Raw genomic sequence first — 15341 nt, 5'->3', positions numbered from 1 at the left:
GGTTGGCCAAAAGGCCTGTTTAGTTTTTTTCTGTAAAATAAAAGACACATTTTTCATTTTCACCAATAACTTCATTGATTTGGATATTTTGAGTATTTTGGCTCTCTCCCACTTGGCATAATATTTATTGTTCTCAATTTATGTCTCTATTTGTTTACTAAACTTGAACTAGTCTTACCTGACTTTGTAGCATCATCCAGTGAGAAATCTCCAGCACAAAACTTTGCAAACCACTTTTGACACATTCCATCCGTCACAGCACCTTCTTCATACACTGTGCAAATCTTTTGTGTTTGTTTTTACCTTTCTTGAAATAACAAAGCATATGCCAAAAATGTTGCCTGTTTTCTTCCATCTTCAACATTAAAATGACTACACAAAAATTCACCTATTTTGATGTTTTTTTTGTTAATGCCTGCTGGGTGTGACAGCTGTCACAATACAATCTAACAAAATTATCTCAAATGAAGTTAAAGACAACTAAGCGCTACTAGAGCCATCTTACAGAAAAACCGTAAGAACTATTTGGCCAACCCATTATTTTATCCTGTCCCCTAAAAAAAACAATCAAAACTGGGCATCAGTCATTTTGCAATGGAAAGATTCCTGACTAAATTTTCTTTTTCACTTGGGGTTAAAGGCATTAGAGAACATGGGCAAAGAATTCATACTCACACGTATCCTGATACATGGCAGAGGGCTTCGTGAACAGAAGGGGCAACACAGCAGGTCCCACAGCTAAGGGGCTACTTGGCAGGCCGGACAAGCCCAAGGACCGAAAGCAGCCACACAGGACGGTCTGATGACAAATTCCTAACTGGGCAGGTTATGGCAGGTAGTCAGTCCCATCCCAGGCACACCCTCCTTAGCAAAGGTCAACCTGTACCGTAAGTGAGCCCTGTCCATTGTTCTTATGCATCTGGGATAACATACCTTTGAAATGTCAGAGTAATTTTCCTTTCCTGACCCCCTGTGAAGGCACAACCACCCACTCTGGAGACTACGTAGCACTTCATGGTTATCTTCTTCCCCGCATACCATCTCTATGTGCCATAAATGTTCATTATCAACTATCTTGTACCCACCCATGCAAAAAGGAAGCAAGAATTACTTCATTCTCCATTTTAATCCAATCCCAGGAATTTCCACATTTTGCTTTCTCCTGCCTCATTAATCTACCACCAAGATACTTATGTAACCTTCCTCAACGTTTTCTCCTTTGACTCTAAATGTATAACATAAGCTGCAAAACTGTCACTCCCAACTTTTCACTTGGGGTTAAAGGCTTTAGAGAACATGGGCAAAGAATTCATACAAACATATCATACAGAGCATTTTCTCAATCTGTTGAGATCTTGCTTCAGGGCATGACCTCAAATCTTGGCTGAAATAAATTTTTATCCAGTTTTCTACAGGTTTGGACATTCTTTCACTGAGGACTTTAAAATAGCCTTTCTTCTACACGAAAGACAAAATTTTGCTAAATGTTTAACTTCTAAAGGATTTTTTAAGGATTCAGATTAGGACTTACTCTATTTAAAACCTCATTTAAGACTCAAACAGAAGGCTGTTGCCAACCCCATCAAAGTAAGATCTATTAAGTATCCAATAGTGAGTTTTTCAAATAGTTATTTCCAAGAGTCAAAACTTTCTAACCTTTAAGATAATTGACAGAAACTTTCAGTGACTCGTAGAAGCCCCCAGATGTTGTACAATAATACCCTCCTCCCCCAACAGGTTCCATGCAAGTAAAATCTTTTCTGGCATCTTTTGTTCTCCCACTTTCAGGAGTTTGGGTTTCTGTTTTTAGAGGGGAAAGGTGGAAATCAGTGTCTGAAGACATTTATCACTCCCCTTCTCCCTGTACATAGTGAAACACATGTGTTAGAATTTTTAAAGTTTCCTATTATGTATGGACGAGTAGCTTGTCCCTATGTATCAGCTTTACAGAAGACAGCACACAGTAATGAAGGCAGATACAAGTAGTTTAAATTCTACTGAATGACACCATTGACTTTTCCATGAAAAATTCCTTGTTGTGGTAAAATATTCACAGGAAAAATCCATCGAAGCTAATTTTTATTAAAATCAAAGCACCAGTTGGCCCCCTAAAATTAAACAAACAAACAAGACTATTGTCTCAGATGTCCTTCACAATAAGCAAAACCTTCATGGAGACAGAGATCTGTGATTGGATTGGCTAGCATTATTCTCACTCAGGAGCGTGAGCCACCAACATGTGAATTATGACTTAGTAAATTCACACCCAAAATGAAGGGGCAATATGTTTGTAAAAAGACATCAACTATTAATTTACATGAGGTTATAAAATACTTTAAAAATATGTACATGATTATTTAAAAGGAGGTGCTCTATTTCAATAAGAAATTAGAATCCTGAACTCATGGCCATGTCCAGAATTTCAATGGCTAACCAAATCCCCTGATTTCTCCCATTCAAAACAAATACAGATAAACAGAAAATGCATATATATTCAGTTTAAATCTAAAAGTGTTTTGTTCACATGAAACAACTTATTTTTGGAATTCACATTATTTGTGGATCAGGGCTCAGCCAAGAGGAAGACTTCCTCCTTTCAATGTCTAACTAGTCCCTCCTTGAAACCCAAATTTAAACATTTAAACACTGCAATAACAGGACTTTGAAATGCAGATTCATAAATGGAGCAATAATCTGTACACTTACCTTTTTGACTCTGGAGTGCAACTTTCTGAAGGCATTCCTAAGCTACGTTTCAACTGCACTACTACGTGTAGTAAAATTTAGTGCTGCTTCTTTAGCTTGGAAAAGAAAGCCAAACTACTACGGCGAGAGGACATTTTCCTTTTAGCACTTTCCAATTTCCTACCTTCCATTCAGAAAAGATAAGCAGGGCCTGTTAATTCAAAGGAAAAATGATTGCATTGCCAGATGCTGATGTACATATATATTTTGAATGCAATATGGTATATCTCAGTCCATTTATACTTCTGCCAAAGCCATATAAGCCACAGACTGTGTACTTGGGTTTCCTTATTGCTGGAAAGATCAGATGCCTGGCACCAAGGAAAGCTTTTGATGAGTTGGAACTGAGTAAATCCTAGCTCCCACATACTCTGCTCATCCATAAACCCTGGCTAAAGGTGTGGTCATGTCTAGTTATTGGGGGTCTTGCAGCTATGACTCTTGGCTCTTGGTTCTAAATCCAGAGGGAAATCTGGAGTTTTTGTTTGGAGATAAACACTGGAGTGTTAGGTCAAGGTTGCTTGAATTACACTTAACTTTTGGGAGGATGGAATATATATATCATTAGGATCATCTTACAGCTGTCTGTCAGAATTTAAGAACTACTTAGCTGGGATCTGCCTGAGCACATAGGTGCTTGTTAGTAAGGTCACAGGACTATAATCTTAAAGACTATTAACTGAAGACTTCGTGGAGAGAAAACCACTTTTAAATACTGCTTTAAAAGATTAATATCACCCTGGCTGAGTAACTCAGTTGGTTAGTGTCATCCTCATATACCAAGGCTGTGGGTTCAATCCCTGGTCAGGGCACATACAAGAAGCAACCAATGAATCCACAAGTAAGTGGAACAACAAATCGGTTTCTCCACGCACCCCCCCCCCCCGCCACCCTCTCTCTCTAAAATCAATTAAAAAAAAAAAAGGATTAATGTGGCACTGAATATATCAGTGAAAGTTTTGGGGACATTAGTTAGAAATTCTGGCTTGAATGCTTTTAGAAAATTATATATTTTTCTCTTTAGTACTACACTTCCCTCCATGATCCTCCTTCAAAATTTATCTGTGTTGCCCTGTTTTAACTCAGAAGAAAAATACGGAAGAACAAACTGTCAGAAGAACAGTATTCTAAGATACCAACGAACTTATTACAAAAAGCTCAACAGCTGGTGTGCTATAAATGCTGGAGCAAAATAAGACAATTAAATGGTATATGCACTGGTATCAAAATGTGTTCAGTCTTCAGAGAATAAATGTCAAATGCATATTCAAACTGATACCACCATCACAACAGTCACTCTGAACACAAATGTGAAAAAGTGACTAAGACCCTTTTAACCATTAGTATATAATTTACATTACAGACAAGGCCTAAATCTATACAGAAAGTGAGATGCTATTGCTATTAAGTTATTTTCTCATGTTTTATCTTTAGCAATATCTGAAAACCCAGTGAATCAGCCACAGAGTATTTTAATATTGTCCACGTTAAGAAGTAATGCCATGTGGATGAAAGCAAGTCCTCTAGGTCGAATCCATGGAAGATGATACCATCCAAAGAGAATGTTCTTTCAAGTCAGCCATATTTTTACTCTATCAGCCTAAACAGAAAAATTTCCTTAGCCAATCAGTGTTTTAGAAAGGTTTACTTTGGCAAACTAAAAAAATTCTTATGTAAATATTTTGTCAAAGATTAGATTAGCAAATGGCTCAGCAATTTTCTTAATCCAGTTTCCTTCTTTGACACTGAACAAGGATTAAACCAATGTCAGTTAAACTAAGTGAGGTCTGGCCCATTAAGTGTATGTTTGCCCTCAGAAGACATCTTGTGTATCTCTATGAGAATAAAAATGAAATTAAGAATTGAGATCAAAGATTCAATTTGAAGGCCTACTTCTTAAAAATAAGAGATGCTTCAGAAAAAATTTTTACTGTAATTCCCTCCAACTGCCAGCTCCCAAATTCCACAATACATTTTCATTCCAAATTATAAAGACAGATGGAAACCACAAAAACCAGTCCCTTTCAGGGGAACATATATTTAATGCCCAATAGGGTATATTAAAAAAAAAATCCTCACACCAAATACCGCACAGAGCTGTATTTCATATATTGGGTGTTCCACTAAAAGCCATACTGCAAACAATGAGTCTTGTTATAAAAGGATCACCTGCACAGTTCAAATGAACAGCAAAACCACACAGACATCCAGCAAAACCAAATGTGTTCACTTACTTCCGCGGTGGAAGAAGTTCAATTAAGAAATGTATGAAAAATGGCCTTCGAAATCTGCTATACCAAACACCTCTATAGACAAGAAAAAAACAAAAAAAATCACTTTTGTTTTCCTGCTTTTTAATACAGTTGCCATCTTACATGAGGTGCCTTCTCAATAGCATCTAATCTACTTATTCGGTGCACCAGTTGGCATCCTAGCATAGAACTCTTATTACCATCCATGTTCATTAATTATGGCCTAACTGTTCTTCACTATGTACTGTTCTTAAGGACACTATATCTAACTCATGGTTGGGCCATAATTAATGGGTAGTGGTATTTTTCTAAAAATGGATTAATGCACACATCCAAACCACATTAAAATTTCAACTTAAGAGTTCATACAAAATCTATTTCCTTTCTATAGTAGCTACAGTTCCAGATTACAGTTTTGAAATCCAGAAATGGAAACGATGTCTTTTTATTTTGTTGTTGATGCTTCTTTCTTCCTTCCTCCTTCCTTTTTTTTCTTCCTTTCTTAATAATAAGGTTAAAAGAAGTGGGTTGTTAAGAAAATTAAAGTCTAGTAAACATCAAAAACTTATAGATCAGAGTGGTCACAGACTCTTCTTTATAGTGATGTTAAATTACCAACAAAATAATTTTTGAAAACAAAAATATCTAAAAACCAGCACACGGCAGTGGTGCTGCTCATTTAAGCAACTGGCGCTCCTCTAGGCTCTTGAGGCGTTTCTTCCGGGGCTGTACAAAGTCATCGTCTGAGTCGTCACTAAATTTGTTATCTTCTGATTCATTTCTGAATTCAAGTTTAGGAAACCTCTTTTCTGGATAAAGGTTCTTTAGAAGTTCTTCAAAATAGCTTTCAAGTTTTATACCAGCATTGGCTACTTCTGAATCAGGCTGTTGGATAAAAATAAAAATATGAATTAAAAAACAAGCACCAACATTTCAGGCACCAAAAGTAGTAAATTTCTCATATTTTTGCTCCCTTTCAGCTTGAGGTTAGGAGTACCAGTGGACTGTTTTGGAAAAATATTTGTGCAATGTCACTTAAGTAAGTAATAGTCTGGGGCTAAACAAAATATAGAGATGATCAGATAAAAGGTAAATAAAAGGCTTTGACTCGTCTGGATTATTCTATAAGGACGTGGCAGTGGTAGGACTGGATTACCAAAGAGAGAGAAAAAAGATGCCATATTGTAAGCATTATATAATAGGTATTTTTAGAACAAAGGAAATGTGGAACTCTGGAATGAGTAATGGACATCTAGAACAAACCAGGAACAAAAGGCTCTAAATTAGGCAGATATTTAGATAAACTGACAGATGAAAAAATTTTTAAATTAGAACTATTTAGGCCACATCCTTAGTAGTTCAAGATCAACATTAAAACGACTTAAGTATGGAAGTGTTATATTCCAAGAAATAAAGATGGGAATGAAAAAGAATTCTTCTAGGTTAGATAAAAATATTTTCTAAATCTTTAAGCTGTCAGCTATACTTTGCATTTCCACTCGCCATATAATAAACCTTGGAATATAAATGTGGATATAGTCATTCCCTGACACACTTGAACTTCTGGAAGTTACACTAGCATAACTAATCTCCTTGTTTGTTGATAAGGTGTTTGGTTTAATATTGCTTTCAGTACTGCTATTAGCCTCCCCTTTCCCACCTCACCTCGTTGAATTCAGCACAGTTTTCAAAGATCAATCTAAAATCAGCCACGAAGTCTTCAGGCTTTGCGTACATGAAATTATCTTCCTGTAGTCTTTTCTTGATAGTTGACAAGTCCATTGGGTTTTTAATTATTTTGTAATAATCAGGCACCTTTCAAAATAAATGAGATACCATAATGCAAATAACTAAATTCTACCTGGTCCTAAATGAATTCTACAACTAGTAGCATAAAATTCAGATTGTACTGTTTTGTCATTGCTAAGGAAACTTATGCAGCAACTTTTACACGTGCCCACACTTTTTTCAAAAATTTTCACCAATTATTTTTAATTAAAAACATCTCATTTTCCCTTCTAAACTTCCTCTTTCTTCTTCATTATTAAATAAAAAGCAATGATTAAAAACACTATGTGTTGACGTGTCTGACGTGTTTCTGCCGCATGCAGTAGAGTGAATGGGGTTTGAATCTGGGTTTGAACCCCAGCTATGCTACCCAGTAGCATCCTCCTGGGAAAGTTCCTTATCTCACTGAACTTCACATATCAAACGGGAATAATCTTACCACCCTCACAGTTTTTGTTGACACTGAATGAGATGACATATATTAAGAAAAAGGGGGCTATTTTTTTGCTGCTGCTGTTGTTATTAATACCAAGTGTAACTATAAGCCAAGATCTAAAAAGCACCAAGTTTTAGGTTAAATTTTTCAGTGGAGAAAGTTTTTACTGGTTACAACCCTCTTTTCTTTCCCTTTGTTTGCCCTGCCTCTTTTAGGCACAAAAGTTCCTTCCCCTGAAGGTATTTATTTCCTTTTCCTATCTCAACTTCTCAAAACCTGGTCTCAAGAAAGAAGTTCATTGTTTATCAGCTGAATATATTTACTAAGCTCATTTTCTTTTCTAGCTGTGCATTAACTTTTTAAAATTTATCAAACTGTAGAGTACTAAATTTCTAAAGAAATTCTGGATATCAGAGAACAGAACATATTTCAAGTAGTACTTCTAGCACTGTAATATTATACATTAAAGTCTTAATCAAACTTTCAGCATGAACCTTTTTGAAGTCAATGGTGGACACTCAGGCACACGCACACACAACTTCCTCTGTTAAAAGTCTACTTAACATTTGAAGTCTGGACACGTAAAATTAAAATATGTACAAAGAATTCTGGGGTTCTTTATCTCAAATGGAAAGTTTTCCTCCCAACAGTTTAGGAGATATGCCTAAATCTCCTAAGAGAGACAACTGATACAAATCATTACAGAGAACAGTTGGTAAAATACATGAGATGAGAAGGAAGAATGTATGAGAAATGAAAAGAAGTTTTAGGCCAATCTGTTAACAGTAAAATGTATTTCAGATCAAAGCTTTCAGTATGTATGAATAAGCTTTAAGACTGAATCAGATACAAGAAACTAACTACTGAAAAATGGTACAGAAACTAGATTCTCATAAATCAAGTTTCAGAAAAATCATTCCATTGTGTAAAAATGCACAAAATGACATTAATACTTACAGTTAGAGGAACTGGGTCTTGAAAAGCCAGGCTCATTTCATGGCAATAAAGAAATAAAAGTAGACGTTCACACTTCTAAGCAAAAAATAAAATAAAATGAAGTCACAGCTTATTTTTTATTACAATGTTGTGTGTCTCAAAGTACCTGAATAAAAATTAAAACCAGATGAATAGAAGAAAAGTACTAATACTTGGAATTTTTATCCCCTTCTCAATCGCTTACTGAACTGTGCTATTTGTCCGCCTGGGGTTTCTGTGCTGTGAGAGCAACCTTTGTAATTACAGGAACAAAAGACAGTGTCACTAGAAACTCGTTTGAAGCTCTTTAAAAATTAATCCCCAGTTATCTCTCCAATTTGGGTACTGAATTATTATTAGTCAATAAAGGAAGAGATCCAAATACAGGGCCCTTTCCTGGTTTGTCGGGTCCTAAGGCCTTCTCTCTCTCTCCCTGATGGCGTTTTGCTGCTTCTCTGCTTATGCGTTCACCCCAATAAACACCCTAGTGCTGGCGGCGCATGGTTGGGCCCCCTGCTGCATGTCAACTTTCATACTCACTGTTCTACTTAATAATTGAGCTAAGCAGCTTCTTTATTAATACAGAAATATTGATTCAGTAGGTTTAAATGTTAATTCCAGTTAAACATTTTAGCTAGCTTTGAGGTATAAACCTAGTACCACTGGGTGAAAGAATGCAATTATTTCCAAGTAAATAGAAAAACCCATCTCTCAACAAATTCTGAGGAAGAAAACCTATCTATAATATAAATAAAACAAAACAGAAATGTACTAAAGACAGACTAAATTTAAGAGTCCAGGCCACATAAAGGATACATATTCTAATTGTTCAAGTAAGGTATTTTAAGCTTCTACAAAATGCTACTACATACATAAGTAGTACTGTGATTTTTTTAAATTAAAAAAGTCTGCTTTTAAGATTCTTAAGATTATTTAAGATTCTTACATTTTTGTGGAAATAAATACTAAAAAAAAAAAAAGAAGTTGATATAGAATGATTGAACATACGCTTCTTTGATGAAAAGCACACCCAAATTACAATAATGCATCCAACAACAAAACCCCTGCTTAAGAGTCTAGGTTGGAAAGGCTAAAAAACTTACCCTTCTATCTATTGGTGCTAATTTTCCAAGGCCTTCACTTTTCTTTTTTTCTGAGTTGTGACTGGGAGCATCACAATCATATTCAACTTCTGGTTTAGATAGGTCTCGGCAGAAAGTGCAAATCCACTCTCCACTGTTGGGGGATAAAATATTTGAGTTCTTAATGCATCATTTTTCTCTATACCATATCCCTTTCCTACTTCCTCCATGCCATCTATGATACACAATTATTTATCTGGCATGAATTTTAATCACTGAGAATTTACCATGTAACTACTGTGTACATGGCACCATGCTAAGAGAGCTGAACAGTAGAAATGCAATGCAGGGGCCTGAATGCTAAATATTAATCTAGCCAAGAAGGTGAGAAATACATATAAAAAATAAACACTTCAATAAACAGACACATTAGTCTATGGCTGCTGTGATGCATAACTGGTGTTTTGCCCCAAATGATAGAAGAAAATGAAATGCTCTTACTACTATTATTGCAACTTCATTTGAAATTAAATTTTACACAGTATAGCCTTGAAGAACTGGGAGATTAACTCAATGGCCATCATCATCTCAAAGGCACTGTGGGAACCGGGGATGTCTGCAAACGTCAGTGCCTGCGAGCAAGATGCAACTGTGGCAGTGGTGCACAAGGCCCACTGATCTCCATGGCAACCCCTCGTAATGATCCAAAGTTTATTATTTTTCTTTTCCAAACAGACTAGGTTTTGGAGAGAAGCACAAGGAATTGAAGGCAGGGTATGGGAAGGAAAGTTTTTATGTTATACTAATTGTCAAAAATTTATTGCTATTATTGTTGACAGTGAAAGAATGTGGGAAAGAGAAGCAAGTAGTACCTTACCTTGGGAAATTTGCCAATGTGGGCACATGACAAGAAAGGTGGAATACTTTGGGACACTTCTCACAGCACAGGAGCTCCCCTCCGTTCTGACAAACCGCACACCAGTCCTCATTGGGGTCATCCTCTTTCCTTGCCTCTCCAACGTGAAGGGGTGACTTCTGGGAGGCATCCAGCCACTCAGACTTTCCGTTGGAGGTATTTTCCTGGTGAAGTCCGGGTTGATCTCCTGTGCTGTCAGGGGCATCTGACCTGGGCACAGACTCCTCGGAAGCAGAGCTCTGATTACTATTTAAGAGCAGGGAGGTGAGTATGCTCCTTGGGTAGTTGGTCTGCAATGGAAGGAAGCAAACGTATGTTTTCTTAAAACTGGCGTTCTCTATTAGCACTACTGCAGTTTCAGACCAAAGGCTGCTCTCTCATGAGCACTGGTCACTCCAAAGGAGTCTGTGAACACGCCCGAGAACAGAATCGATTTACTGCTGACTGTATTAGAGTCTCTAATGGTGCAGAAGACATGGACCTCTACTGAAAAACATCATTCAAACAGAATATCATCAGTAAGGGGGTGTGTGGATAATAAAGGAAAAGTCTCTGAATTTGTTGCTGGTTACAGGAATGGGAGAATAGGTGGGGAGTGTAAAAGTAAACCTTAGGAACTTAAAAGTACATTTTATTGGAACTGTTAATTCAAATTATACCTACGTACAAAGCAAGTCTTGTGTAGATTTTTTTAAATCATTCATAGAGCCATTCATAACTTTAAGATGAATCAAAATTTTATGTTGGAGCCTAAGATGGTGAAAATTTCAGACAACTAAGTTGTTCTCATGACTAAGTCTCCAATGGTGGTATAAAATGCTTCTCAATGCTGTTAAAACATCTCTCTGCCCTTCCATACATACTCCTGTGGGGCCTCCTGTCCTCCGCCTCTCTCTGTGTGAGGTCCCATTTCTGGGCTCTTATGCTTTCCTCCTTCTTGGTCTACTCCATTTTTGATGAATCATATTTTCAAATATCTTCCTGAGGATAAGTACATGGAAATTAAATTTTTTGTGATACTGTGTGCATGACTGAAAATGTGTATTTGATCTTTACACGATTGTTAATTTTTTCACTTAATGTTCTGGTGCTTGTTAGATCCTTTCAGTTCAGATGCTCATGTCTTTCAGTTACATGAAGTTTCTTACATTAATTCTGTGGCGGTTACCTTCCATGTATTTTACTCTGTTCTCTTTCAAATGCCCAACCCCCTCATTTGAACCTACGATTTTTGCAACTCTTCTCCTTGTTTTCCATCTATTTTTTTTGTTTTAATTTACTGAGAGACTGTCCTCAAATAAGTCAACTATTCCCACTTTAAAAGATTTTTTACCTCCTATGAGCTATGTAAAAGTTTTTCTGACCCTATCACCTGAAGAGGAATAATACTGCAATCATTAATATAATTACATTTTGAGGCCTAGATTCTTCATCTGATTCTTGTTTCACTATAACAACAGGAAAATCATAATTTTCAGGTGGTCCACTGTTTTCTTGTTTTATTCGGATTGGCTCCAACATGACCACTGGGACTTTGTGTGTAGAATCAGCTCCTGCTGGTTTGCTGGAAGAGCCAGAGCTTTAAGTATAAAAAAGAAAGAAAAAAAAATATAAGAATGCTACCTTAAGTATCTCAAAATAAAGTATAACAGCTTCCAGAATAATGCCACATCTTTACAACAATGGGAACTGTGTTACATCATTAATAAATGACACATAACTTAAATGCAACTGTTATATACACGCTTTCTTACATATAAAAAATGTCTATATGTCAACCTATCTAAATAGTTACACTATACACCTGAAGATACTTAAGTAAATTAACTATGCCTGAATTAAAAGAAAACTGTTTCAATATTCTGAGGCTCTAAAATTGGGCAGCCAGAGTTAGTATCTTAGAACTAGCATCTCTTTTTAGGCTTTGCCATTTCCTTCTCTAGTCAGTGACAGAGAGCACTCTAGGCTCATGTTAACGATTTATTGTCAAGCAGTGAGAAGACAGTTAACTAGGGACATCATTTATTGATGTTCCAATATTGAAAAAAACATAATGGGACAAAAAACTTTTACAGATAGCCACTGTTCTCGTGGGATTGAATCAAAACTTTCTTCAGAAATGCTGCTTCCATATGATGAAAAAGTAAGAACTGGGTTCACTCTCTCGGAGAAATTTGCAAGCATAGGGAATAAATACACAGGCAAAGCAGTAAATTCAAATAGAATTTCAACAAATACAAATTTATTTTAAAGCAAAGTCAGCATTTGGTCATTAGAAAATTGAGAGAACAATGAACTTGTTAGAATAAAATTATTGTTCTTTTCCCTAAGTTTGCTTTTGTGTGTCTTCCCATACAGTTCAATGTGTTCTGCCCTACTTCACTTTTCCTTGCCATGTGATAAAAATAAAACATTTTATTTTCAACATATACACAAATACCTGTATCTTTAAAGATAAAAGTATAATTTACCTAAACCATTAATTTACTAAATTAACATAATATAATTATTAAATCATTTTAATTTAAAAGTAAAAAATTTCAAAACATTGCTCCAAGTATACTTACCAAAGCATTTGGGCACTAGGACAAAAGAAATTTAATGAGATTTCCTAGCTAGAAAATAAAGTAAAATCAGCTTACCTTCCTCGGCTCCCAACACTGGAGGCACTAGGTGAACGTATTGGCGGGTGTACACTAGTCATAGTAACTGGTCCTGAAGAGAAGGAATCATACACATTCACGAAATGAATAATTATGTATTTAATTCATATCAAATGTGCTCACTTAGTACTACATTGAAACTGGAACACATAATGCAAGTATATAAAACACTAAGTAGTTGCTTAACTCCTAGTCTGAGTCCCCGTATACTAGCAGGGCTGTTCAAAGTCAACACAACTGACATTTCGGGCCAGGTCATTCTTTGTTGTGGAGGGCTGTCTGCGCACTGTAGGATGTTTAGTGGCATCCCAGGCCCCCACCAGTTATTAGCATCTCTCCAAACTTCCCACCCAGGGGTGTAACAATCAAATATGTTCCCAAACACTGACACATGTCCCCTGTGTGAGAGTAACCAGAATAGGATCTCAGTGAGGACACTGTAGCCAGTGAAAGCTACAGAATACAATGAAAAGTGGTAGGGGCTGATATAGAAGCAGTCTAGGAAAGAAAGCCACACTGAAGCAAATGTTCTGCTAGGCACGCATATAAGGTTCTTTGTCTAGTGCCTGGCAAAGAGTCAGTACTGAATAAAGGCTACCGTTAGTCATACTGCCAACCTGGCTTCCGGAAGTGTTTCATCAACATGCACTCTCCATGGCGACACGTTAGAGTATCTCACACATCACATTCTCATAAGTATTTTCACTTTTTACATCTTTGCTAATTCAACAGTTAGAAATTATATCTTGTTTTGATTTTTTTTAATGACCACTAGTAGTGCAACTAAACACCTCCCGCCCCCACAAAACTGGCCCCATTTTATTGGCTATGGGTATTTTCTTTTTAGGGAATTATTTGCTTGTGTCCTCAGTACTTTCCTTATTTATTTAAATTAACTTGTTATGTAATTAAACAGCCTTTGCTCTATTTTGTCCATAATTTCCTTCCCATTTTTAAGTCTGTGTTTTAAATAACCATTTCCTTTTAAATTGTGTAATCTGCCTTATGTTTACGTGACTAGTGAATGACTTAAGGAAGTCTCCCCTTTCCTTATTTTGGTCTAAGATACCTATTTTGACAAAGTTGGTGAGAGTAGTATTAGCCTGCTTCCCTCTTGAAGGAAAGGAGTAGATATGTTAAAAATCCTTAAACACAAATACCAAGCAAACCACTAAAAGAGTGATTGGCACTGATAAATTATGACCCTAGGCAAATTACATCCTGAAAGACACCACATCACAGGCAACTAGACTTGTCAAAGAGAGGAAAGCATGATACTAATTTCTTCCTGGGAGTACATAATGCCTATAAATAATGTTGAAATTTAAAATGTACAGGGGTTTAACCTTTGATTTCCATTTTGAAAATACCATACATTAATTTTAAATAGGGCCATATATGCAGACCCTTTTAAATCATTCAACAAAAAAGAGGGAGAATTTTTAAGTTATGACTTGAGGAAAAAACTAGAAAAACACAAAATCCAAAGCAGCCCACTTTACCTGCAAGGCCTGGAGATGGCACTGATGAATTTGGAGACTGGACGGTTCTGTTTGAGGGTGGTCTCGGCTGGCCATGATCTACACTATTATCCTTCCTCGCAATATTGTCCAGCATAATTGTACTTGAACAGTCAATCTTATAAAAAAAAGAAATTATTTCATGATATCCAGACTTTGCCAGTTGAAAGCTATTTTAAATTTATAAGAAAACTTTAATAGTTTCATTATCATCAAATAATAAAACATGCCAGTATCATATTTGAGAAGTTTTGATGCATACCGTCTCCATAAACAATCTTAAAAAAAAGTTTTCACTCTTAATGTTCCATGTCAGTGAATATACTAGGACACACTATTTCAGAAATCAGGAGCCAAGAGAAAGGAATATTGTGGGTCATTCACACCCATAAAATTAAAGCAACAACATTTTTTAATACTTTATTTACAAATAACAAAAAGTAGCCAATTTTTTAAAAAAGCCTTGGTGGGAAAAGTAGCACAGTTTCACATTTTTTTTTGCAAATCTCTTTAGCATCTTGCTTAGTAACAGCCAGCTGGACTTACTATATCTGCTTCTGCACTAAATATGTTTTCTTTTAAATTTATTTTCTAGAAAGAGATGAAGGTGGGGAGCAAGAGAGAGAGAGAAACATCAATGTGTGGTTGGTTGCCTCTTGCATAGCCCCCCAACAAGGAACCTGGCTTGCAACCCAGGCATGTGCACTGACTGGGAATTGAACTGGCGACCTTTCAGTTCACCAGTGGGCATTTAACCCCTCATGCCACACCAGCCAGAGTACCAAATCTGTTTTGATGTGTGGTTTTGGTTGAAGAATATGAAGAAAATCCGGCCTTACACAGGGAGGACCTTGTAGAGTCTCTGAAAGGGTTGTAAAGACATCTGTGTCCTTGGCCCACACTTGAGAACTGAGGTTTTGGTATGCCCCAGATAAATGAAGCCAGTCCATACATAACACATTTC

General features: G+C 36.4%; 1 protein-coding gene across 2 annotated transcripts in view; it reads right to left on the bottom strand.

The window, feature by feature from the left end:
* Window positions 1–4811: 4811 nt before the first annotated feature.
* Window positions 4812–15341, bottom strand: part of TRIM24 (tripartite motif containing 24) — a 111322-nt gene continuing 100792 nt past the window's right edge. For both annotated transcript variants that reach the window (XM_028525322.2, XM_028525321.2), the window contains exons 12-19: window positions 14360–14495; window positions 12837–12909; window positions 11605–11773; window positions 10156–10484; window positions 9300–9432; window positions 8179–8253; window positions 6663–6812; window positions 4812–5882 (exon numbers count right to left, since the gene is read on the bottom strand). In XM_028525322.2, the coding sequence (XP_028381123.1) occupies window positions 5673–5882; window positions 6663–6812; window positions 8179–8253; window positions 9300–9432; window positions 10156–10484; window positions 11605–11773; window positions 12837–12909; window positions 14360–14495 (1275 nt within the window). In that variant the 3' untranslated portion in view covers window positions 4812–5672. The remainder of the gene's footprint in view (window positions 5883–6662; window positions 6813–8178; window positions 8254–9299; window positions 9433–10155; window positions 10485–11604; window positions 11774–12836; window positions 12910–14359; window positions 14496–15341) is intronic.

The sequence above is a fragment of the Phyllostomus discolor genome, chromosome 10 (assembly GCF_004126475.2).
Source record: "Phyllostomus discolor isolate MPI-MPIP mPhyDis1 chromosome 10, mPhyDis1.pri.v3, whole genome shotgun sequence".
NCBI lineage: Eukaryota > Metazoa > Chordata > Mammalia > Chiroptera > Phyllostomidae > Phyllostomus > Phyllostomus discolor.
The sequence above is the reverse complement of the archived record's forward strand: the minus strand, read 5'-3'. Positions and strand labels throughout refer to the sequence as shown.